This window comes from Pimephales promelas, chromosome 23 (assembly GCF_988280905.1).
Source record: "Pimephales promelas chromosome 23, fPimPro1.hap1.1, whole genome shotgun sequence".
NCBI lineage: Eukaryota > Metazoa > Chordata > Actinopteri > Cypriniformes > Leuciscidae > Pimephales > Pimephales promelas.
This window is the reverse complement of record NC_142791.1, coordinates 7,795,931-7,822,559: the sequence shown is the minus strand read 5'-3', so window position 1 is coordinate 7,822,559 and position 26,629 is coordinate 7,795,931. Positions and strand designations below refer to the sequence as shown.

Here is a 26,629-nt window from a genome sequence, read left to right as displayed (position 1 = left end):
CACACACACACACACACTCACACCACCTGTCAATGAGACTCAGCCCATATAACCACAGGCAGTGAGGCAGAAGCTTCGGCTGGACGTGGAGGAGGAGGACACAATCTGAGGGAAGTTTTCCTGCAACGCAAGTATCACTGGATCCAGTCTGATCTGCGCCGAGACCAGCTGCACGGTAAGACCCAACATCTGTTTCAGCTAACAGTTTCCTTCCAGGCGTTTTTTATAAAACTTCCCTCAGTTATGAAAGTTTATTTGGTCATTACGCTCTTTCTATAGTTATTATTAAAGTGAAAAGTGAATCAACTGGAGGTCCGCGGCAGCACATGGTGGTTTAATTACTTATGCAACGCTCCGTTATCACGCAGGGCAGGGAAACGTGGGACGGGGCGCACGGGGTCTCCCTCCTTCTAATGTGGTCGTCCTGCAGGGGGAAAGCGGGAATAGCTGCGGACATTAAAAGGGGATTTTAGGTTTATGTAAAGCTGCCGCTCCTAAAGCCTGTGAGTGTGGCGCGAGCTTGCAGCGTTCTGGTTTATTTGTGTCGTGTCGAGCGCGTGCAGGATGAACGTGATGGGGTCATCATGCCAAAAAAAACATAAAATAGAAAATATTTCGTTTTTGTGGATACGCATATTCTATTACATGTAAATAAAACATAAAATAAAATACTTGTTTTAAATAATAAAATGCAGGAAAATACTTTGTAGGAAAATCTTATCTATTTATAAGTGATACCGGAGTCTCTTCTTCTAGTAGAGTAAACTGATCTAAAAGAGCGGCATGTCACCTCATGCCATAAGAGATGCGGTAGCTAGTCTAAAGATATTACTGCCAAAACGATCAAAAATATTTAAACAGACAGTCACTATAGACAGTCACTATATAATTTATGAATGCTGCAAATATATATGGTTAAATAATTAATTGTATTATTAAAGTTTATAAATAGTTTTTTCATTGATATAATGGAAAACATTGCACCATCAACACTGAATAACTCACAGCATGAGTTGTATTATATGTAAACAATGCGCTACCACGTGAAGTCTTCTGTCCAATGGGGCGAGTAGAGGGTCTTTATTTACTACAGCAGAGTCACTGTATGTGAAATGTTTCTTCCTCAGACGACCAGATGGTTTCTGCAACAAAGAGCTCTTTTAATGCTCCTGATTGTTTCAGTATGTCCTCACTAGTTGATTGTAGGACAGAGAAATTATTCACTGTCAAATGTTTAGTTGTTTTCAGATGAACCTGTTGAATGTTCTCAGCTCTGATGATCTTTGACCGTTTGTGGTTCTTTATTTCCTTTGGGATACCATAGATACACTAAAATATTTATGTGTGGGGGTGTGTGCCTGAATGAATTCCAAACTAGAAGTTGTTGGCCCTTATAATATTATTACATCCCTTGAAAGGTTTTATTGTTTTAAAGGTTTATTTGTTTGTCTTGTCAAACCCAAATTAATCAGATAGCGTGGGCTAGCTATCTAGTAGGAAGTAGAAGTGTTTTGCTTATTTATATCAGTGACTCGTGACCTCATGGCTCATCCTGCAGGTTTTCTGTGTTATGTAAACTAAGCGATTAGTATTATTTCTCGTAATTTGGTCACAATCATTTATCTATGCAACCAACATATAACGTGTTACCTGACAACCCACATGCTTAAGGTTTAGATCCTGGGCTGCTGTCATAAAGGTTGCAGGTTTGTGTCATAAAGGCTTGTAATTCAAAATGAGTGGTTAGCTCACACAATCAACCAATTAGGGTGTCTGTCAGCAAATGTGAGTAGCTATCCATTTGAAGCAATAGAATGCTTTAAAAATAGCTATAAACTAACCATTAGATGGTCAACATTTATGCTAATATTGATGACGTTAGAGTAGTATATCTTGGTAAAAGGTTCACAGATTTTAATTCCACTTTCGCTGCAGTATATACATTTTTCAAATCATATCATGACTGACATTAAGTCGCAGTTGACACAAGCACAAAAAATAACATTGCAGTTACGCACAGTAAATTAATTTTTTTCTATAAACATTGCAAAAACTGCAAAAAGGATGGGGTTATTAACGTTAAGGAAGAGGTCCTTATTTCTTAAATTATTTAAACTTGTTCCAGCAGATGTTAGCACGCATTAAAGGGTTTAATTAGTTCACTCAGAAATGAAAATTTGTCAAATTAAATCAAATTATGATCTTTTTGATGAAATCTGAGAGCTTTCTGTCTCTTCGTTGGCAGCTATGCAACGAACACTTTGACTCTTCAAAATGTTCATAAAGAGATTGTAAAACCAATCCATATGAATCGAGCGGTTAAGTCCAAGTGTTCTGAAGAGACACTATCATTTTTAATATACAGTATCATGATGAACACATTTGATTTAGGATTTTATTCACATATAAACATGGAACAACCTCTCAATTTGAGGTCACAGACAGACATTTAGTAACATAATCAGTATTTGTTTCTAACTTTTGGACAGTCATTATTACTCATCAGTAAAACTTGGTTTGAAAATGACATGCTTATAATATATATTTTCATTTCACTTTTATTTTCTCAGGCAAGTCACTGAGAACAAATTATTATTTACAAAAACAGCCTGGCTTAAATATTTAATATGTATATAGGTATTTAATAAAAAGAAAAAAAAATGGACCTGCCACCATAGCTGGAAAAAATCCTACAGGAAACACTGTATTAATGTACCACTGTAGTTAAAAACATTACAAACTTACTGTTTTGAATCGAACTACGGCAAGCAGATAGCGCTGAACACTGGCTGGTTATGTATTTTCTCACTCAAATATGTATTTTGGATCATTTTTAACCCAAAAAAATCTACAGACTGCAGCTTTAAGGATTTATACATAACCAAACTTGTTTTCATTTTCTTGTTGAACGTTTTATAAAATAGAAGTAGATGGGTCAGACAGAGGGCGTTTTTTCTTACCATCGGTTGGCTGCGAGTACATCCTAAATGAGTTTAGACATTCCTGCCAAAGATTAAAACTGAAGAATGTTTGTCACATACATTCTGAAGCAAAATAACAGTCACAAGTTTCTGAGCTAATGGTAGTTGGACGGTGCCAGGTATTGTGCCCACTCTAAGCATGCTCATATGATTGGACAGACCTTCACACAAACACGTCAACAAAACATGTTCATTTTCTTTCTGGGTAGACACTGCCCTTGACCCTATTTCCTATCTAAAGCCTTGCTGTTTCTAGAAGGGGCTTATGTTGTGGTTGTTATCATACACCAAACCTCTGTGACGTCAGTACTCTAGCCCGTATTGATGCTGGCGTAGGATCAGTATGTCTAGTTTACATGCTGATGGGATTTTATTTAATAAATGTTGTGATTTAAAAGTGAAATAAATAGCATTCCAAGGCTAAAACACCATAACAGAAAGTCGCCCACTGATTGGTTCCCAGGCAACACACCCCTGCTCTACCCACCTGCTTAATTTAGCCAGATAAACTAAGTGTGTCCATGGTCACCTCACTCGTCCTGACCGAACCAGAATGTCAAATGATGGCACTATTAACCTTACACAACCCTACTGTCAGATGAAGCTATGTGGCTTTATGTAGATGTGATTTTTTTCACATGGTTTCCTGCGGACAGTGTGCTGCAAGGTGTATGATGCCATTCGAGAAGAAGATTTACTTAAATGCTATGCTAATGGAGGTCATGGTTGTGTTTTATTTAAATATGAATTTTGTCTCAGATATTTCTCCTCAAAATGCCTGGGAGAATTGAAAATAGAAACAATTGAGACGTTTTCACATACAATAAGTGTGGAAAGCTTTGAAATTAATGTTGATGGCATACCAGGTTCAGTGCTGAAGATTTTTTCTAGAGTTGTTTAGATTCCCAGAAAAAAACATTTTGTTTTCATTATTTTTTACGAAGCCTGCACATGCCATGAAATGATTTATTTATTTGTTCTGTAATTTTAGCCATGATTTAACTACATTAAAACGACTGAACAAAGTAGAACATGTGGCCATGATTTCTCTAAAACAGTTACCAAATTAGTATAATATTATTTACCCAATGTGTGACTGTAGCTTTTGACCCGTATCAACATTGTATTCTAATAAATAAGATTTATACGACACTAACATTTTTGAGACCAGTGAAATTTCGCTATTATTGATTCCAATTTCGATACCACAACAAATACTACTAAGCTAGCTAACTAATACAAAGTTCAAACATTAATAAACACAAGTATGCAGTCAGTAATAAAACAACAAATAAATAAACTACGAGCAGCACAAATAAGTACAATTTAAAGAGAAAAATGAAATAAACTGCTTTGATTTTCAGGTTGGTCCGACAATAACATTTAGGTACAAAAATTACATTAAGTAATTGAATTTAACATACCACTACATAGTCTTCACTGTATGAATTAAATATTGATTCTTATTAAACTAAGAAAGATGTTCAGTCAAGAGCAGTAAATGATTTTCTCTTTTTCTTTTGTTGTTTAATTAACATTGGGGACTTAATTTTGTGTATATTTGTCCATTTAAGCATGATTAAATGCATAAACTGATGATGATAGACTCGACTCGGTAGTGTAAATGCTGTCAACTGTTCTGAGCATCTCAAAATGTTCTTGGATCGAACTCACCATGACTTTTGATTGCAGACTGTAGGCCAACTGATTGCAAACTCCAACAACACATTGAGACATTTTTGAAATCGGTTCTGAGACTCTTGAGGAGACATTGTGAGATTAGTAGGGTCGAGGACAAACTCTAATAGATTTAAGCAGAGCGTTTCATGTGCTCTAAAAAACAATGTTTGTGAGTAAAGCCTCGGGTTTTTAATGATAATTGAAGTATGCATACTTACTGTATGACACAAGTTGTTTACAATAGTTTCATCTTGAAATTGCCATGTTGCAATCCCATTTAACCATTGCTTATAGCCTACATTTCTTCCTAAATGCCTTCATAGCATTTGTGATCTTTCTGAATTCCTACAGCATAGCATTATCTACATGTCTGAAGTCACACCATTAGAGCAGTTTGCTCTAATTCCTAGACTTGTAGTCAAGACCGCCTAAACCGAGACCAAGACACTACCAAGACCAGAGGGTATCGAGACCAAGTCGAGACCGAAACCAAGACCGAGACCAAGACCGAGATCAAGTCGAGACCAAGACCGAGATCAAGTCGAGACCAAGACCGAGATCAAGTCGAGACCAAGACCGAGATCAAGTCGAGACCAAGACCGAGATCAAGTCGAGACCAAGACCAAATCAGACCAAGTTGAGACTGAGACCAAGTTGAGACCGAGACCAAGACCAAGTCGAGACCAAGTCGAGACCGAGACCAAGACCAAGTCGAGACCGAGACCAAGTCCAGACCGAGACCAAGTCGAGACCGAGACCAAGACCGAGACCAAGTCGAGACCAAGACCGAGATCAAGTCGAGACCAAGACCGAGATCAAGTCGAGACCAAGACCAAGTTGAGACCGGAGGGGAAAAAAACAGACTAGTGTTGTTGAAGCTAAGCAATAACTTGTAAGATTTTGTTTTGCATTGCCTGTCTATCTTTAATTTCAAAGTCTCCAAATGAATCCATTCTGCAACTTTTAAATACATAATTATATTTTGAAAACAAAATTATAAGCTTAAGTGCAGGATCCGAAAGTTGGTTGTTTTGTTGCTATGGTTACACACACACACACAAACAGTTGGCGGTGCACTCAAAGTCATCTGTCAGTCGTGCAGCTACCCAAAATCTCCTGAATGAAGTTAAAACCCATCATGTCACTGATATGTGTTTTACTAAATATTAATACATCAAAAACTATACATAATGTGTTTTTTAAATCAAGTGATCAAAGTGCTCGATCGGTGGCGGGGATACAGTGTTTTCTCGTGTGGCTCGCACACACTGCACTGTCTTCACTCGGACGCTGGCTTCAATCCATTGCGGATATCGTCGTGGATATTGTATTTGCTAAATCCCCTGACCACTATGTCGGTCTGAGATAGCGAGACCTAGACAAGACCGAGAGGTCCGAGATCAAGACAAGATCAAAGACCGTCAAGGCCGTGACAAGACCGAGACCACGTAAAAGACCGGTCTCAAGACATACATCACTATTAATTCCAACTCAGGAAGGAACATCTTGTGCTTTGATAACTTTAATTCGTGTCAGGATAGAAACCAAAGATAGGAAATGTATTTTGTCACAAATATGTTAAATATGCGTGCAAAATGCTGTTGCTGGTGAGAAAGCTTTGTAAACCCAACAAACCTGATTTTTTACTGATCCTAGGTCTTGTGCACAGCTTTAAACTCTGGTTGTCTTAACTCAGTCACACTGCTAATCTCATTTCAATGAACTTTCGGTGTTTAGATGTGGGGAATATGGCTAAAGCTTTGCAGTGTTTTAGCAACAGGTTTGTTCCAGTCAGGCGGCAGGCCCTCATGCCACACTTGCGTGATTTAGATGTCAACAGTTAAAGGTGCAGTGCTGCTCGAGTGACTCTGCTAACCTGCTTCCATGTTGTGTGAGCCATGTTAATGACATCCAAGACATCCGATAGCCCCGAAGCAGAGAAAGAAAAGGTCGCCACCTTTGCGTCTGTGGAACTTTCCATTTAACTCTGCCTCGTGTGACAGGAAGTGACTCCTTATGTTCCCTTTGCTGTTTAGATGGGGAGCTCCAAAGAAAGAACTGGGTCATGAATCATGATTCACAGTAGCTTAATTTATAGACTCGTACTCAATTTCAAATCAAAGCCTCTCAAGTTACCCATAGTTTGAAGTCGTTAAAATGTAATCAAGCTACTATTTAAAGAAAAGTGATTAGCTATGCTATGTGTTTCTAAGAAAATCTAGTAATCAATATCTATAGGACAAAAACAATGAGGATCTCAATTGCCCTGCTAAAAATAGCTTAAACCAGCCTAAACTGGATTTGTAGTTGTATCTCCTAGCTTGGTCATGCAGGTCTATTTTACTGCTTTAGGGACATTGAGGTCAGACTAAGGGACCAACTGGTTGACCAGCTTAAACCAGGAACGATTAGATTAAAACCATAGACCTTAAGCAGAGCAGTTTTTGAAGTGTGCTTCCCAATGCTAGGCATAAGTGAAGAGTTAATATATAGAGTTAATATAATAAGAAAATATTTTTCTTTATTGGATTATTGCAATAACATGTTTCAAAAACAGTGCTTTATTGTACTATAATTATATACATGTGGGAAAAAGGTTGGCTTAAATAAAGCTGCACTATTTTTACATCAGCTGAGCTGTCGTACAAATGTAGTAGTGTGACATCTTTTTGTTAGTTACTCCTGAAATGTATTTTTCCTTTATTATGTGAGGAAAAATACCAGATTTACTGCTGTACATACATCTGTAGTTTGATGATAGTTTCATTTGCATCAAATTAACTTTTCAGAACAGGCTGTTCTCACAGTGCTTGTGAAGTAAACACAGATCCCAGTTTTTCTTTTGCAATTGCATGTATTTTTGCCATTAAGATCCGCTCTCGGTTGCGTAAGATGTCAGTTCGTGTGAATATGATAGATTATCCCCCGGTGGGCCTCTCCAGCTCTGCCACCAGTCACATTTTATGGATTTCTCTCTATGTTACTCAACACTTGGGAAAAGTGTTCAACTGGAGACAGTGCAGCTGGATGAACTTATTGACTGGAGAGCTGCTGCTCATTTGTACACACAGCAGCACAGTACATTTTGACACTTGAACTTGGGCTGGCCATTGTGCTTTTCATTCTAGAGAGGTTTGGTTGCGGTTCACAATACAGCGTAGAGGTCTCTTGCAGTATTATCAAAAACACACTGCTTTTTAATTTTTTTGGCTACAAGTTTAAGTGGATATGTGTCGGTGCTTTTAGGCCCTTAAAAATCTTGACAGCTGCTATCCTCCCCACAAATGTGCTGGTTTGTGTCCTGGAGCTTAGGAAAAGGACGTAATGTTTGCACTTATCTCTGGTGGAAAATATCTGGAAAATGCCTAGTTACTTTGGTCAAACTGGGAATGTGCAACAACAATTAACCGCTATATGATTGCTGAAGCATTTAGATTCATCTCTGGAAATGTATTTTGTGTGGAAATGAATTTTAAGCAATGTGTTTTCTTTCCACAGATAAACAACACTTCTTAACAACCTTCTAAACATCGAGTGAGTGAAACCGCGATAAAACGACGCACAAAAAGAGGCTGGCATCAGATCGAATCAGCAATGGTTTTGAAAAAGCTTTTGCGTTTCGGGAAGCAGCTGCTGAGGGTGAAGGTTGTCAATTGCAACTCGGAGGAATCGCGTCTCTCCCGATGCCTGAACACTTTCGACCTGGTGGCTCTTGGTGTGGGAAGCACTTTGGGAGCTGGGGTGTATGTCCTCGCCGGAGCTGTGGCAAGGGAAAACTCCGGACCGGCCATTGTGTTGTCGTTCCTCATCGCGGCCATGGCCTCGGTGCTCGCGGGACTCTGTTATGCAGAGTTTGGGGCGAGAGTGCCGAAAACGGGCTCAGCGTACCTGTACAGCTACGTGACTGTTGGAGAACTATGGGCCTTTATAACTGGCTGGAACCTTATACTTTCATATGTAATAGGTGAGACGACACACAAACAACTACATGTTTACATGTATTCATTTAGCAGACGCTTTTATCCAAAGCGACTTTGAAGAACAAGAGAAGCAGTTAAACTAACAGTAGGACACCAATATGCAAGTGCTATGACCCCTCTCAGTTTCACCTAAGGAAGTCCATGAGTTTTTAATTTTTTTTAGATAGAGTAAAGAGAAAGTGTTAGTGTTACTGGATCAAGTAATTTTCGGCTTACTGTATGTTTTTTTTTTTATTATTATTATTTAAAGTAGTTGTTCACTTTTAAAAAAATATTTTGCTGATAATTTACTCACCCCTATGTCATCCAAGATGTCCATGTCTTTCTTTCTTTCTTCAGTCGAAAATGAATTAAGATTTTTGATGAAAACATTCCAGGATTTTCTTCATTTAATGGACTTCAATGGGAACCAAACGGTTCAAGGACCAAATGAGAGTTTCAGCCTCAAAGGGCTTTAAAAGACACCAGACGATGAATACGGGTCTTATCTAGGACCCTTCGAGTCATGACTCGAAAAAAGATTTTGAACAGGAGAGTCACGAACGCTCATCACAGAACAGAGCAAGGCAAGCATTTGTGCTTATAAAACTTAAACTTTTTTATTTATTTTTTAAATGAGTGATTTTTTCGCTAGATAAGACCCTTATTCATCTTCTGTTGTCGTTTAAAGCCCTTTGAAGCTGCACTGAAACTCTCATTTGGACTGTGAACCGTTTGGTTCCCATTGAAGTCCATTAAATGGAGAATAATCCTGGAATGTTTTCATCAAAAACCTTCATTTCTTTTCGACTGAAGAAAGAAAGACGTGGATATCTTGGATGACATGGGGGTGAATAAATTATCAGCAAAAGTTTTTTTTTCTTTCTTTTTTTAAAGTGAACTACTCCTTTAAGTTAGTCATCATTTCAGTGAAACCTCTAAACTAAAACTAAGATGGCTCAAATTGGTATATGTGAGTCTGTAAACTGAGGTATAGTGAAGGTTTTTCAATTTTACATTACATTCTTTATGTCTTATGTTACATAATCTGTCAAACTTTCTCAGGAACCTCAAGCGTTGCCCGAGCTTGGAGTGCCACATTTGATGAGCTGATTGGAAAACATATTGAGCATTTCTGTCGTCAGCACATGTCCATGAACGCCCCGGGCATTCTGGCGGAGTACCCAGATATATTTGCTGTATTCATCATCATCATTCTAACAGGTAAAACATGACTAGATCACCAATTACATAGGGAGCCATGGCTGAAAGAATTGTGTATTCTAGAGGACCATAAAATGCCATAAATAATGAGACTATAATATCATTTTCATGTTATGTATCTTCTACTGTGAAGCATGTGAAACACATTTTTTTAATAATGAAATATTAATTTTAAAACAGTGATTGTGAAACACTCATTCATTCTGAAAACCAAAGCTTTTTCAATGTATATATTTAGCGTCCCTTTGTGTTGACTTTGCTCCGTAGTGTTTTGAACTACGTTTTGTTTGCTGTAGGCCTGCTGGCCTTCGGGGTGAAGGAGTCAGCCATGGTCAATAAAGTGTTCACCTGCATCAATATTCTGGTGCTTCTGTTCATGGTCATATCTGGCCTGGTGAAAGGTACGCTGAAGAACTGGCAACTCGACCCTGATGAGATTCTCAACGGAAACAGTTCCACCCTTAAGTGAGTCGTGTTTTTATGACTTTTGGAAAACGTTCTTGGAATATGTTTTTTGAGTATGTAATTTCTGTGATTCTATCAACTTCGAACAGAATTTCAAAAATAAATTACTTCCAAACACAGGGAAGCTCTCTGTTTATCATTTTGTGATGTGTATTCTTGTCAAATACCAAGTTGCAGTATATCTACATTATCTCAAGAAAATGAGAAGATGATATAATAATAATAATAATAATAATGCTTGACCTATGTAGATGTACACTACCATTCAAAAGTTTGGACTCTTTTATTTTTACAATTTAATTTTTAAAGAATTGAATACTTTTATTCACCAAGGAAGGACACATTAAATTGGTCAAAAGTGAACGGATATATTACTACTGTACTACCACAATATTACTACTGTATTTTGCAGCGTCTTTTTTCAAAAAACATTAAATTATGTAATAAATTACGTTTCAAAATATATTTAAATACAACTACATTTAAATACAACTACAAATACACTAAATGTAGTACAACTACATACTACATTTAGTTGTTGCAATAATATTTAACTTTAATAAGTATTTAATGATAGATAGATAGATAGATAGATAGATAGATAGATAGATAGATAGATAGATAGATAGATAGATAGATAGATAGATAGATAGATAGATAGATAGATAGATAGATAGATTCATAGATTCATTCAACCTTAGTGTTGACTTATGAGACTTATGATAGAATTTTTTTTTAAATCTTACCTACTCCAATATTTTGAATGGTAGTGTATGTTTCCATATATGCAATTCCCTTCTCAGTGTCACAGAAATGACACACTTCCCCTTTAAATTATGTTTCAAATTCAAATGTCATGTTAAAAATGTCTATATTACTCTCTGTTTCCAGTTCCACACAGCCCCTGCCTTCGAGAGAGATTCTGGGTGAAGGTGGGTTCATGCCTTTTGGCTTCACAGGGGTCTTATCAGGGGCGGCTACCTGCTTTTACGCCTTCGTTGGGTTCGACTGCATTGCCACCACAGGTACTTAATGATCAATCTTAACTCCATTGCTTTCAAATCTCATGTCTAATCTTTAGAAGGCACCCATTTCTCCTCAAATTCACTTGAAAGGTCAAATATATGATGCATGTCCACAAGTGAGGTTAAATTGTACAAGAACCATGTTTTCCACATATATTAATGTTTTTTTAATAAGTGCTGCATTGGTACAACAGTGAGGCTATTATGTTACCTACATATTTGGCTTGCGTCCATGTTGCTTTGGTCAAGGCTATTTAGAGTTTCCTTTATGTTTATAATCGTCTTGCATGGATATTCTCAGTGGATTTCTGCTTATGGTTTGCCTCTAGCCCCCCTCTTTTATGGCGTCTCACTCCCCCACATTCCCTTGCTTTCGATTGGCTGGAGGGTTTGTCTGGACTTGTTTTCCTCCCTTTAGCTGTGGCTCACATTGAGTAACCCCTCCTCATCTATACGCTGGTCAGGAATGCTAATTTACCCATGTGCCTGTGCTCTCTCTGCCACGGCTGGCATGAACATACTACTCCTCTGTTTTATGTAGTGCCCTTCGCAACGTCAAGCCACAGGAACTTTTGCTAAAAGTGAACATGCTACTCTCACTGCAACAGCCGAGGCATTCTCTAACTACAAGTCTTCTTAATGGCACAATTAAATGTAGTTGAGTTAATGTAGTCTGATGTTCACTACTTTTGTTTTTGAAAAGTCTCATAATGCTGCATTTATGTGATCACAAATACAGTAAAAGCAGTAATATTGTGAAATATTGCAATTTAAAATATCTGTTTTAATATATATATAAAATAACAATTTTTATATATTTAACATTTATTCTTCAGTGTCACATGATCCTTCAGAAATCCTTCTAATATAATTTATAGGGCTGTCAAATGATTAATCGTGATTAATCACATCCAAAATAAAAGTTTTTGTTTACATAATATATGTGGGTGTACTGTGTATAATTATTTTAGATATATAAATAAAGCCCTAATCATTTATAATATTATAATTTTTCCTAATGTTTTCAATGGGAGTGTGGCAAGGCACTGAGCGTCTGTTTCGTGAGAGAGATAAAAATTAAAATTGTGGATTTTATGCATATTCATATACTGTATTTTTCATAATAAAAAGGTTATTGTGACTATATTTGTAATAACATAATTGAAGCTTAATATCTGACAGTGATGTGACTTCATTTCTAATTTTATTGGAGACAATAATAAAAAAAACTTCAATAGTATTTGTAGAGCCACTAATTAAAAGATAACCAATTCGTTTTCTATTTCACACAATAATGATCAGTCATGTCATGAGATAGGATGGATCAAAAATTAAATCCCCACATATCAATAATGTAAAGAGCTGAAAATAAACACGTGTCTTGTTACATTAATGTTCACTTGTAGAAAAAAAAAACTGTCTAAGAACTTTTGTTATTTGATAGTCTGGGCATAGGTCTGTTTATGGCCTCTGCCCATGTTATTGGTACTGTGATAGAGAAAATTAGCTACTGACAAATTGGGCATTGGTGACATATGGATGATGCAGGTTCGAGTCCAGCCTGCAACATGCCATTTTCCATAACTCAATATTGTTATTCACAATATCCTGTTCCATATCACAGGTGAAGAAGTAAAGAACCCCCAGAGAGCCATTCCCATCGGGATCGTCTCCTCTCTCCTTATCTGCTTTGTGGCATACTTTGGTGTATCGGCTGCCCTCACCATGATGATGCCATATTACATGCTGGATAAAAACAGCCCTCTTCCTGCAGCCTTTAAGTACGTTGGCTGGGAAGGAGCCACGTACGCTGTGGCGGTAGGCTCCCTCTGCGCCCTGTCCACCAGGTAAGCACTGAGTCGTTTTAAAACACTATGGCCCAGTTTAGAGTAAACCAATCCCTGCATGGTAGTGCACTAAAATTGCACTTGAAATGAATAATTACCCATGTTCCCTGAAATGAATGGATGTAATTACCCTCAAGCCTGGTTGCTGTTTAAAAGACCTCCGTCATTTTGATAGTACAACCTTAAGGAAGTTGACCAATCCAATCATTAAATTTTACTAAGTGAACTCTGACGACCCAAGGGAGGTTGAGAGAGTGCAGTCCGGGACTAAATTGCGTGATGGTGTGTGTATATATATTTATCTGAGGCCCCTTGCTAAAAATACGAAAAGAAAATTTAGTGTGCTGAGTTATGAATCCTGTTTCTCAGTTATGCAACACTCTCAGTCCAGGCCAACAATTACTCTCATAGTTTGAGACTTAACATGCATATGCAGCACCATGTTGTTTGTACTATGAAGCATGTATTGTGTGTAATGTATAAAGGGAAGATGTCTTCTGCATGATCTATCCAAGTCCTAAACCTCTCTTCCTTCTAACAATCCACCTAACTTATAAAACGTATAACACTAATGAAAACCTCCGATGAAGTAGAATTATTGGCATTTTTCTCTTTGGTTTTCAGTTATTGCAATATTTTTAATATTAAAATACTATTTTGGAATCTATTCAAAAGTGAAGTGTGTAATTTTATAATCAAAAACCTTCCTAAGGACTGCCCGTTTAGACGGTCATATTGTCCGACCAATGTGTATGATTAGGTTTTACTTGAGGATTTATCTGATCAAACCATTTATCTATGTGATACCATAATAAACAAAAACCTTTCACAGACATTATTGAAAAAGCTGAATACATAGTTATGCTTATTGGATATAAGATATTGATATTCACTCAACTTTAGGGAGATTGAGCATATAAAGACTAAAATACTAAAATAATATGAAGAGAATGTTATTGTCAAGTCAAGTATAGTATTACAATTCTGATTGTTTCAAAGCAGCTTTACAGTGATAATAGGAAATTAATGCAACAAAGATTGGTTTGGCTCTAGAAGAAAGTCATTGTCTAGCTAAAAAAAAAAACGTTTGCTGATAATTTACTCACCCCCATGTCATCCAAGATGTCCATGTCTTTCTTTCTTCAGTTGAAAAGAAATTAAGGTTTTTGATGAAAACATTCCAGTATTTTCTCCATATAATGGACTTCAATGGGAACCAAACGGTTCAAGGTCCAAATGAGAGTTTCAGTGCAGCTTTAAACGACGACCCTTCGAGTCATGACTCGAAAAAAGATTTGTTAATTTGATAAACGAGTTTGAACAGGAGAGTAATGAACGCTCATCACTGAACAGAGCAAGGCGAGCATTTGTGCTTATAAAACTTAAACTTTTTTATTTATTTTTGAAATGACCGATAGTTTTGCTAGATAAGACCCTTATTCATCGTCTGGTGTCGTTTAAAGCCCTTTGAAGCTCCACTGAAACTCTCATTTGGACCTTGAACCGTTTGGTTCCCATTGAAGTGCATTAGATGGAGAAAATCCTGAAATGTTTTCATCAAAAACCTTAATTTCTTTTCGACTGAAGAAAGAAAGACGTGGACATCTTGGATGACATGGGGGTGGGTAAATTATCAGCAAGTTTTTTTTTTTTTTTAAAGTGAACTACTCCTTTAAGTAAGTCTTTGGTTGTAAAAATCATTAGTGATTAACTTAGGGCCCGCTTACACGACACCGTTTTAGTAAGTAGTTAAAGTAGGTTTCAAAGTGAAAGTTTTTTTTTAAAAGCGATACGTTATAAACAGTTACACCCAAAAAACGTGAATCTGTAAAAATGTTGACGCAATGCACATGTGTATTATGTGATAACCCTATAGGCAAGCACGTCTGAATTAGAGCCTGACCGATAAAGGATTTTGAAGGCCGATACCGATACAAATATTTTGGGGTTTTAAAATCCGATATTCCGATATATCGGCCGATATTTTATTTATTTATTTTTTAAACTGGACATGATAGTCACAAATTTTGTCATGCTTATTTGAGTGAAGAGAACTGATGGGGATGTTCTTTTAATTGTTATTCAATCAATGTATGCATCATGCTCAACTCAACGAGTGTTGCCAACAGGAACGGTGTAGAGTGCCCTCTGGTGGACAAACTATACAACTCCAACACTCATGACATGGTTCAAGCGTGTTTCGTCCGTTTTTATGTTATTTTTGAAATATTCATTTATCGGCCATTATAACTGCCAATACCGATAGTTTGGAAAATGCCTAATATCGGCCGATAATATCGGTCAGGCTCTAGTCTGAATGCTTATGTGCGCGAGCGGGTGCGTAGTCTTTCTTTACAATGTGACAATGCATAATACAGTGTTTTTAGTCTTATCGCGGATCTGTGTGAAGGGGAATCGTTTCAAAAACGTACAGAGGAAATATTGTCTGTTGGCGTGGACACTAATATAGTTATCGTTCTTGTTGTGAACAAGCCTTAACACTAAGCGGACTGTCTGAATCCCAGAAGTTGCGTAACACCAGCCAGTCAGATTAGAAGTGTGTATTTGTAGGCTGATTTCCCCGAAGAGCATACGCTGTGGCTATGCGGCGCTTTCAAAACATTGCACTGTTTGTTTGAGTTTTCAACTAAATCGGATGGCGGTGGTAGACGCATATGGAAACAATCATTATTTTTGCAATGCCACTTGTTTACCACTAGTGCTTCAGAAATGACATGCTTCACCATTAAAATCATCCTTCAAAATTCACTCTTGAATGCCAAGAGATTGATGCTTATGCTCTTGCAAATATGTTATCTTTGTGTCGGTGGTCTAATCTCTCTTCTGATTGGTGGGGGTGGCATTTATCTCTCTTATAATAACACCACAGCAGTGTATGAATGCACTTTGTCTGTGTCTCTCTTTTGCATGGCATGGTTTGTTTTCTCCATCTCTCGCGACAGCCTGCTTGGCGCCATGTTCCCCATGCCCCGTGTCATCTGGGCCATGGCTGACGATGGCCTGCTCTTCAAATTCATGGCTGGGATCAGCGAGAGAACAAAAACACCCTTACCTGCCACTATAACCGCAGGCGTTGTCGCAGGTGAGAACGAATTTTAATGCTACTAATCTACTGACGTCGCGTTACGTTTGCGGTATCGTGCATCCGTCCACTGGAGCATGTTGCATGGAAAAACTAATTTTTCGTCACACTGAACCTAGCTGGCATGGGCCACGCTGCCAGCCCCCCAAAACTACGATGGCATTTAACAGTTTTTTTTTTTGGTTTTTTTTTTAACTGGATTTATCCACTTTCTGCCTTTGACGCAATCTCTGGCAGCTGCCCAGTTGGCTTATGTGTTTACTTCTATTTTCTGTTCTGCTTTCTTTCTTTTTTTTGATCATTCCATGATCAGTCTCTTGGGGTCCTTGTTCCCCCTCCCACGTATAATCTTTGCCATGGCCCGGGACGGTCTGCTCTTCTCGTTTCTGGCACGGGTGAGCGAGAAGAAGACGCCCATCGTGTCCACTCTGGCCTCCGGGGTCATTGCTGGTAAGAGCAGAGGAAGGCATTGTGGGAATGCAGGGCTCAGCTCCAGTGTTGCTGTTAAAAACACCAGCCTGTACATATCTATAGGGAGGAGGTTGGAAACTCACTGTTTATAAGACAAACATGGAGCAGTTACATGTAATTGGAATTATGAATGTTTTTTTTTTCTTTTTAAAATGATTCCAGTAGTTTCCTGGAATTGTGCAAACATTATCTGAAACCATGACGTCAGTTTTGCTATTCTAAATACTCTTGACATTGTGTTTAGTTTTGTTTCCGTTTCATCCATTTAAAGATTTTAATTGCTTATGCTTTTAGCCCTTTCCATGAATAGGGTACTAATATGACACTATGGGGAGATAATAGTTTTTTTTATTATTATCGTTATTATCTTCCAAGGAGGCACTTAGTCTTCAGAAAGGAATGTGAAAATTAAATATAATTTGACCAAATATTAGAATTTGTTTATATTGAACTTTATTTTCATATTGTTATAGAATATCTGATGGTTTTCTGGAACGTTCAACGCTAAAATGCATTAACCAAAAAAAACATCAAGATTTCACTCCCCAAATAATGTGAAAATGCTCTTTGCAGATAGACAGAATATTTCATAAATCAATGTTATTGTTGTTATTATCAAAAACATATCAAAATATACTATGTTAAGAAACATAAATATGGGTCATTTTGAACCCCTTTATGCAGTCTCGGGTGATTCTATAACAAGGAAATATATTTTTTTATTAATAAAATATCAAATAAAAATATTTGTATCGATAAAATATTTATAAAACTTAATAGTTTCTTTAATTTCACATGTTTACACAAGATCTGTTTAAAATTACAAATGGGAATTTAAACATGTTGATAAATGTTTTGTAACAGTTGATAACTCATGAGCATTGACTCTTGACTGCATTTTAAATTCTGTTTTTGCTGACAAACAAGACACAAATGCATTTTTAGTGAGTATTTTTTTGGGAATAATGTTTATGTAATTGTTGTATTCTCTTTTAAATTGAAATAACTATTAATTTCATGTTGACCTAAACAAAACATGTTCTCTACACAGTACATATAGTTTTGAAACCTTATTAAAGGGATAGTTCATTTAGTAATTAATTTTTGGTATGTTTTAGCTTACCTCAAGTGCATCCAAGATGTATGGTGTCTTTGTTTCCGCAGTAGTTTCAATTTAGATATTTTTAGGTCAAACTGTTCGTGTCTATCAGTCATATAATGGAGGTCTATGGTCACCACCTCAAAAAGGCATGCACAGAGAAGTCCAAATTAAACACGATTTAATGACTCGTAAATTTAAGTACACATTGATGGCCCAAGACACGAAACGGGCGGTTTGTGTGAGAAAACAAACATTATTTAAATTGTTTTTACCTCTCATTACCACAGCCACAAAGCGCCCGCGCCCTCAGATCACTTGGACGTGGCTGTGGTTAAAGAGGTAAAAACAATATAAATACTGTTCGTTTTCTCACACAAACCGCTCGTTTTGTGTCTTAAGCCATCAATGTGCACTTACATTTATGAGTCATTAAATCATGTTAAATTTGGACTTCTCTGTGCATGCTCTTTGAGGTGGTGACCATAGACCTCCATTATATGACTGATAGACATGAACGGTTTGACCTAAAAATATCAGAATTGAAACTACTGCGGAAACAAAGACACCTACATCTTGGATGCACTTGAGGCAAGCTAAAAAATACCAAAAATTCATTTCAAAGTCAACTATCCCTTTAAATTGCTCATTATAAATATCAAACTATCCTCAAAACAGATGACCATATCCGATCCTCTTCCTTCCTGTGCAGCTATCATGGCTTTCCTGTTTGACCTGAAGGACTTGGTTGATCTGATGTCTATAGGAACTCTTTTGGCCTACACCCTGGTCGCCGCCTGTGTTTTAGTACTCAGGTTGGCAGATGCATATAAAATGAACGCATTTTAAATATCAATGTAATTCCAATTAGGCTTCCATAAAACAATGTTGTAATCTACAGGTACCAGCCCGAACACTTTTCTCAGATATATCACTTAGCAAACACACAGGACGAAATGGAAATGAGCGAGACCATAAGCACGCCTAGCATGGGGATTCTTCCCGGCATAGAAGAGCGATTCAGCTTCAAAACAATGCTCCTCCCCACCATTACTGAGCCCTCCAACATGTCAGGCTTCATCGTTAACATCTGCACAAGTCTGCTTGGTATGAATCAGTGCGATTCCACATTAAGACAGATCCTGGTTTTATTAGGGCTTTATGATTTTGTTCAGTTGTTTTTTGAGGTTTCTAAATGGTGTCTCTTCTAGGTATGCTGATCCTTAGCTTCAGTCTGTTGGCTGTCCTGGGCGGAACTGCAGTGTGGAATATTGTCACTCTCAGTGTCCTGTTCAGCCTGTGCGTCATTATCACGTTTATCATCTGGAGACAACCTGAGAGTAAAACCAAGCTCTCTTTTAAGGTTAGACCTCAAGGTGTAATACAACTGTACTTCTAACAGAGTACCAGGATGTGGTCACATCCAATAAAAACAGCTTTTAGAGGTAGATTTACTATTTATATTTTTGTTTTTGTCCAGATCTATATGAATTTAATCATAAATATATGAAAAATGGTATTCATCCGTGCAATTATGCAATACTTGAATGGACATCTTTTGTAACAAGCACATTTTTAAGTTCTGTGTGTGTGTATATATGTATATATGTGTGTGTATATATGTGATAATGTGATATAATGATATAATGTGATAATCAACATGCAAAAAACAAAAAACAAATATATATCATACAATGTAATGTTGTGTTGTGTGAGTACCAAATACGTTAAGAATTTTATAAATGTATAATTTGTGATATGACCTTAAATAAAACCACATGAAACCATCCAGTATTACTAAACCTTGCTAAAAAATGTTATTTATTTTTTTGTAACTGAGTTAAAGCTGGACAAGTTTGGTATTTTACACTTAAAACTAGGGCTGTGAAACGATTAATCACGATTAATCGCATCCAAAATAAAAGTTTGTGTTTACATAATATATGTGTGTATAATTATTTTGTATATATAAATACACACACATGCATGTATACATTTAAGAAATATTTGCATGTATATACTTTATATATATTTATACAAAATTAATATTATAAATAAATCTAAATATTTGTATATTAATAACACATTTTTCTTAAATATTTACATGCATATGTGTGTATTTATATATACAAAATAATTCTACACACATATATCATGTAAACGCAAACTTTTATTTTGGATGCGATTAATCGCCATTAATCATTTCACAGCCCTACTTAAAACCCTATTTTATCTTAAAACAAAAAAATAAAATAAATAGATGAAAAACTTAAAAGATTGTCTTGGCAACTAACTGAAATAAGTATAAGTTGAAGTAATACAATTACTAAAAACCGCATAACAGAATCACTAAAACTTAAACTAAAAATGATAAAACTGAAGTAACACTTAATCAACATGAATACATAGAGGACATTATATGTTTTTTAAAACTATATTTTCAAAAGATTTTTCTCATTCGTTATCATAGGCATCCTTATAAGCTGTACTACAATACTAATTCTTCACATCTTCCAACAGGTTCCTTTGCTTCCAGTTCTCCCGGTGGTTAGCATGTTTGTCAATGTGTACCTGATGATGCAGCTGGACAGGGGAACCTGGATACGATTCGCCATCTGGATGTCTATAGGTACAGTACATGCTCCTTCACGAGCCAGTATGCTCGTCCAGAAATTTTTTGAAAAGTGGTCCGACTACTCGTGAACACTAGTTGTGCTGTTTGTAAAGATCAAATTTAGGCCTTGATGATTATGAATGGCCTCCAGGAAAGCACTTGGCATGTATGTGGTCAATAATTTATTCCATTATCCCTCTGTTTTCTCCAGGACTCATAATCTACTTTGGCTATGGAATCTGGCACAGTACTGAAGCTGCACTGGCCCATTCCAGTATGGAAGAGGAACTGAGTGTGTACAAACCAGCCTGCGGTCTAAACAGGGACAGTGTGACCCCGGAGAAGGAGGCTTTTCTCTGTAATGGCCATGGATCACGGGTTGATGAGGACGGAGATCTCTAATGTGGAAGAGTGTTACGTATTTACTCGAACGTTACATTAAATCACACCGCTGAGAGGTTGTGAGGAGCACAGGCCGTTGGAATCTAATCACATGGAGCTCTTTGATCGATTTAACGATGTCACTTCCTCGTCTAAGGTGCTCTGTTAGGCGCACACTACATGGGTGAAAGTATTTGAGTATTCTCACAACTCTCAAGTTTTTTTTTTTCTTTCTCCTACTTAAGAAATCTCGAAGTAACCAAAACCAGGACCTTTTATTGAGTGGCTTTAGAGAGAAAAAAAGATGTGAGCTGCAGTATTTGATGTTGACGGCTGCTTTTGTTAATTGATCTAATTGAACTTGTGCCTTTTGTCTTACTATTGCAATTCAAGCTAAATCAGAGTTGCTCTTTCTGAACATTGGATGGCATTGTTTTATGTATCTGAACGTGGCCTTTCAACAGATGAGAGGAAGAAATCAAATCATGCTTGGCTTTTCTGTTGAATTTGTAGTACTGTCTTGAGGTACCATTTAGGAACCTTCTCTGGGTGGTTTGAACTGCTCTAATCCAGAATTTGGAGGTTTTTACTGGTCCACCCAGATTAGACCTTTGGGAAGTACTGCCACCTGGTGTTCTGGTGTTGAGCAGTAACCAGCGTTAGTTGCTTTTATCTGTCACAGTGCTGGCTACTGTGTCTTCTATGCAGATGGAGTAAAGCACGCTTTTTTAATATTTTGAGAAAAGGTCATGTCTAGGGGTATATTTTTGGTCATTTGAGGTGTTTGGACATATCACATTGTGTTTCTGTCAAGCTAAATGTTTTTCAAATTAAAAAAGAGTGTTGGAATAATTTCCTAAAATTGTTTAAAGGTTTTTAAAAGAACTTTATGCTCCAAGCAAATCATTTTAAATACTGTAAATATAGTAATATTGTGAAATAATATTGCAATTTAAAATAGCCATTTACCATTGGAATATTTATATACAGACTATACATTTTATAGACTGTATAAATATCAATTCTGACAATGACCTTCGAGTTCCAGCTGTTATAAATTGATGCCTTCAATAGGATATGATGCTAGGATAGAGGTAAGAACGTTGGTGAGTATAATCTTGGCGATGTTAAATTTATACAAAAAGTTATAATGGTTTTATAATTGTCAAATGTTTAGAAGTAAATATAGCCTAGATATTTTTCACGTTTCCCCAACAGTTTTCTCAGGAGCATGATTGCCATTTATTTTTAGCTGGATTCAAACAAACCTTCATCAACCAATCTGACCTCAGGATCATTTAGTCTAGAATGTATATTATGTAAGCACAAAGTTACGAGAGGCTGTAACGGCTGAAGGGCGTTGTTAGGCACCACGCGAAGCGGAGTATATTCACGATACAGCACTTGCCTCGAGTACCTTATTGCTTTTATAAAACGGTTACCACACAATAAAAATATTAAAGTAAAAAAATATATATTAGTGCAACTTTAATAAAGTAAAATCACTAAAAGCCTTCCTTCCGCTAGAAAAAAATAGTCCCTGACCGTGAACAGCGATAACGTTCCAATGTATAGAACCCTTGGGTGAAGAGGTCATAGCCGTTTTATTATGAATAAAGCACAATCGGAATCAAAGATTGGAACTAACCGTTTTATATATTTGTAAGTTCTACACTCTAAAAAATGCTGGGTTGTTTTAACCCAACTTTGGGTCAAATATGGACTAACCCAGCCGTTGGGTTAAATTTTTACATTACATTTTTAACCCAACATTTCGGGGTTGTCCATATTTGACCCAAAATTGGGTTAAAACAACCCAGCATTTTTTAGAGTGTAGTTAAACTTCATATATTTGTACCTGCACTGAAGCAGCAGCACAATTGATGTTTGTTGACAGTCGACTTGATGCTTCACAATTGATCAATATACTATCTTTCTTTATATTCCATGGAGTAGGCTAAATGATTTGTAAATAGCAATAGCTCTTTATAATGGTGAAAAAAATTACGCATGTGCAAAGGCCTTGTTCAGCTTTTATTTACATATGTTTTAGTAGACTAAAATTTCTTATTATAATATGCAACAATGTTTCGTTATGTTAGTTGAAAACATTTCACATGGTTTTGACCTCTTGAAATGTAATTCAACAGTGTATGTGTATAGGCTGGTTAAAAAAATAATAATAATATAAATAATACATTTCTAATGAGGCAAGCAAGTAATGATAACTAACATAAAAGTACCATCTGAGATTTAACGAATATTGCTTATTTAAATACTAGCCTATTAGAAAAAGAAAAGTGAAAGAAATTACGCAATAAAAAACATCACCTGCTTCATTATAAAAGTGTTTTTTGTCGTTTTGTGTGTTTATTTTTTTCAAATGTGGCCCATTCAGTATAACATTACCCATCTGGAGTGGTTTAACGTATGTCTGCACTGTTAATGACTGTACTGTTTAAACTTGTGTAAACTTGATGATACTGTAAATAAAATGCATTTTGGAATTTTATTTTCATTGTTATACCATATTTATTTATTTAAATCAATTGCATTTTGTTTAATTAATTGGCTTTACGTTTTTAAAACCCAGTAATTCTTAGCTTCAAAATGTAAAATGTTCACGTTTGTTGTCATGACAATAGCCGCTTGGTGACGGCGTTACGCAACTGTGGTGTTATTGCAGTTCCCCGCAGTGGCCGGGAGAGGGCAGCGTTAACAGGTACCACACATCAATTGCAGCATCCCGGATGAGAGAGAGGGAGAGAGAGAGAGAGATGCTCCACTCAAAGCATCACGTCGGAGCAAGATCGTTCAGTCAGCGGGTCTGCTGGGGAAGAGAGCGGCCGGTGAGCGGGCTGAATGAGGGAGGACTCAACCTGGGATGCTCTAAGGTAAGTGTCCATGCACTGAATTATAGGCTTTTGTGACTTACATGTACGGGTGATTTGATGCGCGTGCATTTTGAAGCTAGTGCTATTTTACTGTTCAAGGACACGAAATTAATCTTAATGTGATGACAGATTACCCTAAAGGTTGTTTGAGTTTAATCTCGTTTGTTTGTTTTTTTCTTCACATTGGCTACTTTAAAAAGAAAAATGGATGCATTTGCATTATGATGTTTGTATCATTCACCGACTAGAGTTATAAATGTTGATATTGTTTTTAAAGTAATGCAGTGATTCTCCACACAATTTCTGATTTATTGTTGCCTTTCTCGATAGATAGATCTATGTTTCTACAGTCAAGTGGGATAAGGAAACAAACATCCTCCTAGAACTCGAGACTTATGCACATACACACTTTCATATGATGAGATAAAGATGTAAACATCCCTCTCCGAAGCATGCTAGATCTGGTGTTGAGCGCTGCTGTCTCCATGGGACGTATCAGAATAAAGGCAGAGCCTCAGGCACAGCTTAGAACTTACTTACCTAGCCTGGAAATGAACTTGCACATCCCCAGCAACCGCTCCTATAGGAATAGATGTTTTCCCATAATAAAGTTTTACTTACTGAAACACCTTTGGTCCATTTTTATCTCATTTTGCTTTCACTTAGTGGATAGGACCTGGGTTGCAACCAAAACAAAAAAGTATTGCAGCTTCACAGACACCTGATAACATCTGTAGTCTCTCTCAAGATGATACCAGACGTGTTGAACTAGATGAGGATGCACTGTAAAAATGAATATGCTTAATCTAATAAATAAAATTGTGGCGACAGATTACAAACAATATTATTAATTAAATTGAACAAAATTAGAATTGAGTAATAATTAATCAAATTATTCCTTAAAAGTTGACCAAATGAGTAAAGTTTACACCAAAAAATAAACAAAAATATCTGAATAACAGATAGACGTCAAAGATTAATTAAGAACTCTTTATTTTAAATTGCCAACATTGAAGACACCTGATGTTAACAAGCAGAATCACTGAAGGAGAAAACCATCATTTTAAAACAAACCTAACAAACACCAATCACCCTAATGGTGACTTAAATGTACGTTGTTTTGTTTGTTTGTTTGTTTGTTTGTTTTACTCATTTTTAATGGTTCACTTTTAAGGAATTTGGTTAATTATTACTCAATTATATTGTTTAATTGAATTAATAATATTGCTTGTAATCTGTTGCCACAATTTTTTTGATTAGATAAAGCACATTCATTTTTACAGTGTGACTGATGGGAAGCAAATGGGTAGAGAAGGAAAAGGAAGTGTTTTTATGAGTTGTTCTAATTGCCGATAAGGATTATAAAGGCTTTTCCCCTAAACCGAATTGTGATCCACTTGTCAGTCAACATGACGAGAATCCAAGCAAGACATCTAGTTGTTAGTTTAAACGGGAAGTCACTGATTATTGACTTATTAAGCTTGGATTCTCACCATAAACCGGCTTCCGAACTGTTACCTTTGGGAAAACGGCTCTGCTGGGACGTTTTTAATGCCATCAGCTACAACCCATCGCTCTACCTCTGCAAATCCTCCTGTAATACAGCATTGCTTCTGTTCCTTGACCTCGGTATGTGGATCACAGATTTAGAGTAGTTCTAGCCTGCTGAGAACATCGCACTTTTCACACTTTACCTGTCCTAAATCCCTCCTCTCCTGCGGAGATGCCTTGTAAAGTGCCCTGTTCTCTGTCCTTTCCTCAGCCTGTCTTAATCTGGCAGCTCTCACCCTGTAGCACATCGCCCCTTTTCCCTGAGATGCCCATGAGGGCTCTCTGATCTATCAACTGGATCGATCTTCCCTCCCCTTACACTGCTATTTAGGCTCCTTTCCAGCTTTTATTATATTTTAAGGCCAAGTCACGGCAAGTGAGTCGGGAAGGCTGGAATCAAATATCGCTCTAGTGTTTTGAGATTGATTTCTTAATGTCGCCACATGAGATGATGCATGTCCTTGAGGCTGAGAGGAAGTGGTATCTGAAGCTTTGGCACTATGTGTGTTTGCTTCGGCTAACAATCCCATAGTGTATTAATAAATGAACTGTTTATCATGTATTTATCATGTGATAAGTCAATAAGCCAAGTTTTTGCTATTTTGAAATTAGCTGCTTAGCAGACACATTCGCTTTCCTTTCTGTCAGTTCCAAATACAACAGCTTTAATTCATAATGCAACATTTTCAATCAGATATGTCAGAAATGTGTGTGTCTTGTATCAAACATAATGATAAAAAGCTAGTTGGTGAAATCTGTGTATACAAATATTCAAGTTACAAGGCTTAATATGATACATTAGCCATTCACAATCTCTTTCTGATGGTTTGCATGTGCCTAAAGGCGTTTGTAAATCAGGCCTGGCGATTAATAGTTAATAAGTCATGCTAATGCTAGTCATCTCGTCAAGTAACTGCTTACACTGCGCTTACCAGTCATATGGAGGAAAGTATCATCTTTCTTACTTCAAACGCCCCTGGAAGCTTTCTTATTTTAGTTTTATGTAGAATTTAATGGGTGTTTTTTGTATTTTATGTAACTTAAAACTCTCAGTGTGTTTGGTAAACCAATTTGATGCATTGCGTCGCCTACAGCGAAACTGGCTCGCTTGACTTTTTTAATGCTCTGTTTTTTCGGGAAATAACTCCTACGGAATGCGCTCCCAGACACCACGCTCTCATTTGCATGTGATGTGTCATTAAGGACTGGAGATGAAATAAAAGAGCTGTAAAAAAGGGAGTGATTTGAAGAGCTTGGGACCTTCTATATTTCTTTCTCCAGAAACCATAGCCTTTCATCTATTAAACCCTGGCAAGAACCGATGCGAGGAGTCGC

The 26,629-nt window shown here is 36.9% G+C and overlaps 2 protein-coding genes across 4 annotated transcripts in view; both read left to right on the top strand.

Moving 5' to 3' along the window:
* slc7a1a (solute carrier family 7 member 1a) lies at positions 1-23,361 on the top strand. Of its 2 annotated transcripts, none has more exons than XM_039677468.2 (12): positions 1-175; positions 8,160-8,625; positions 9,686-9,844; positions 10,141-10,309; positions 11,201-11,334; positions 12,959-13,181; positions 16,598-16,734; positions 18,567-18,669; positions 18,756-18,961; positions 19,066-19,217; positions 20,375-20,483; positions 20,680-23,361. In XM_039677468.2, the coding sequence occupies exons 2-12, from the start codon at positions 8,256-8,258 to the stop codon at positions 20,868-20,870; spliced, it is 1,953 nt and encodes a 650-aa protein (XP_039533402.2). In that variant the 5' UTR covers positions 1-175; positions 8,160-8,255; the 3' UTR covers positions 20,871-23,361. The 2 variants fall into 2 exon arrangements, with proteins under 2 accessions (XP_039533402.2, XP_039533401.2); XM_039677467.2 differs by lacking the exon at positions 16,598-16,734 and adding an exon at positions 16,145-16,284.
* Positions 23,362-23,634: 273 nt separating this feature from the next.
* mtus2a (microtubule associated tumor suppressor candidate 2a) overlaps positions 23,635-26,629 on the top strand; it is a 71,422-nt gene continuing 68,427 nt past the window's right edge. For both annotated transcript variants that reach the window (XM_039675391.2, XM_039675390.2), the window contains exon 1: positions 23,635-23,743. The gene's annotated coding sequence lies outside the window, so the exon portion shown is untranslated. The remainder of the gene's footprint in view (positions 23,744-26,629) is intronic.

Coding starts and splice junctions, on each gene's coding strand:
- slc7a1a (XM_039677467.2), top strand. CDS start 8,256: ATGGTTTTGAAAAAGCTTTTGCGTTTCGGGAAGCAGCTGCTGAGGGTG. Junction 8,626..9,685: donor TATACTTTCATATGTAATAG/GTGAGACGACAC, acceptor AAACTTTCTCAG/GAACCTCAAGCGTTGCCCGA. Junction 19,218..20,374: donor AAACCAAGCTCTCTTTTAAG/GTTAGACCTCAA, acceptor ATCTTCCAACAG/GTTCCTTTGCTTCCAGTTCT.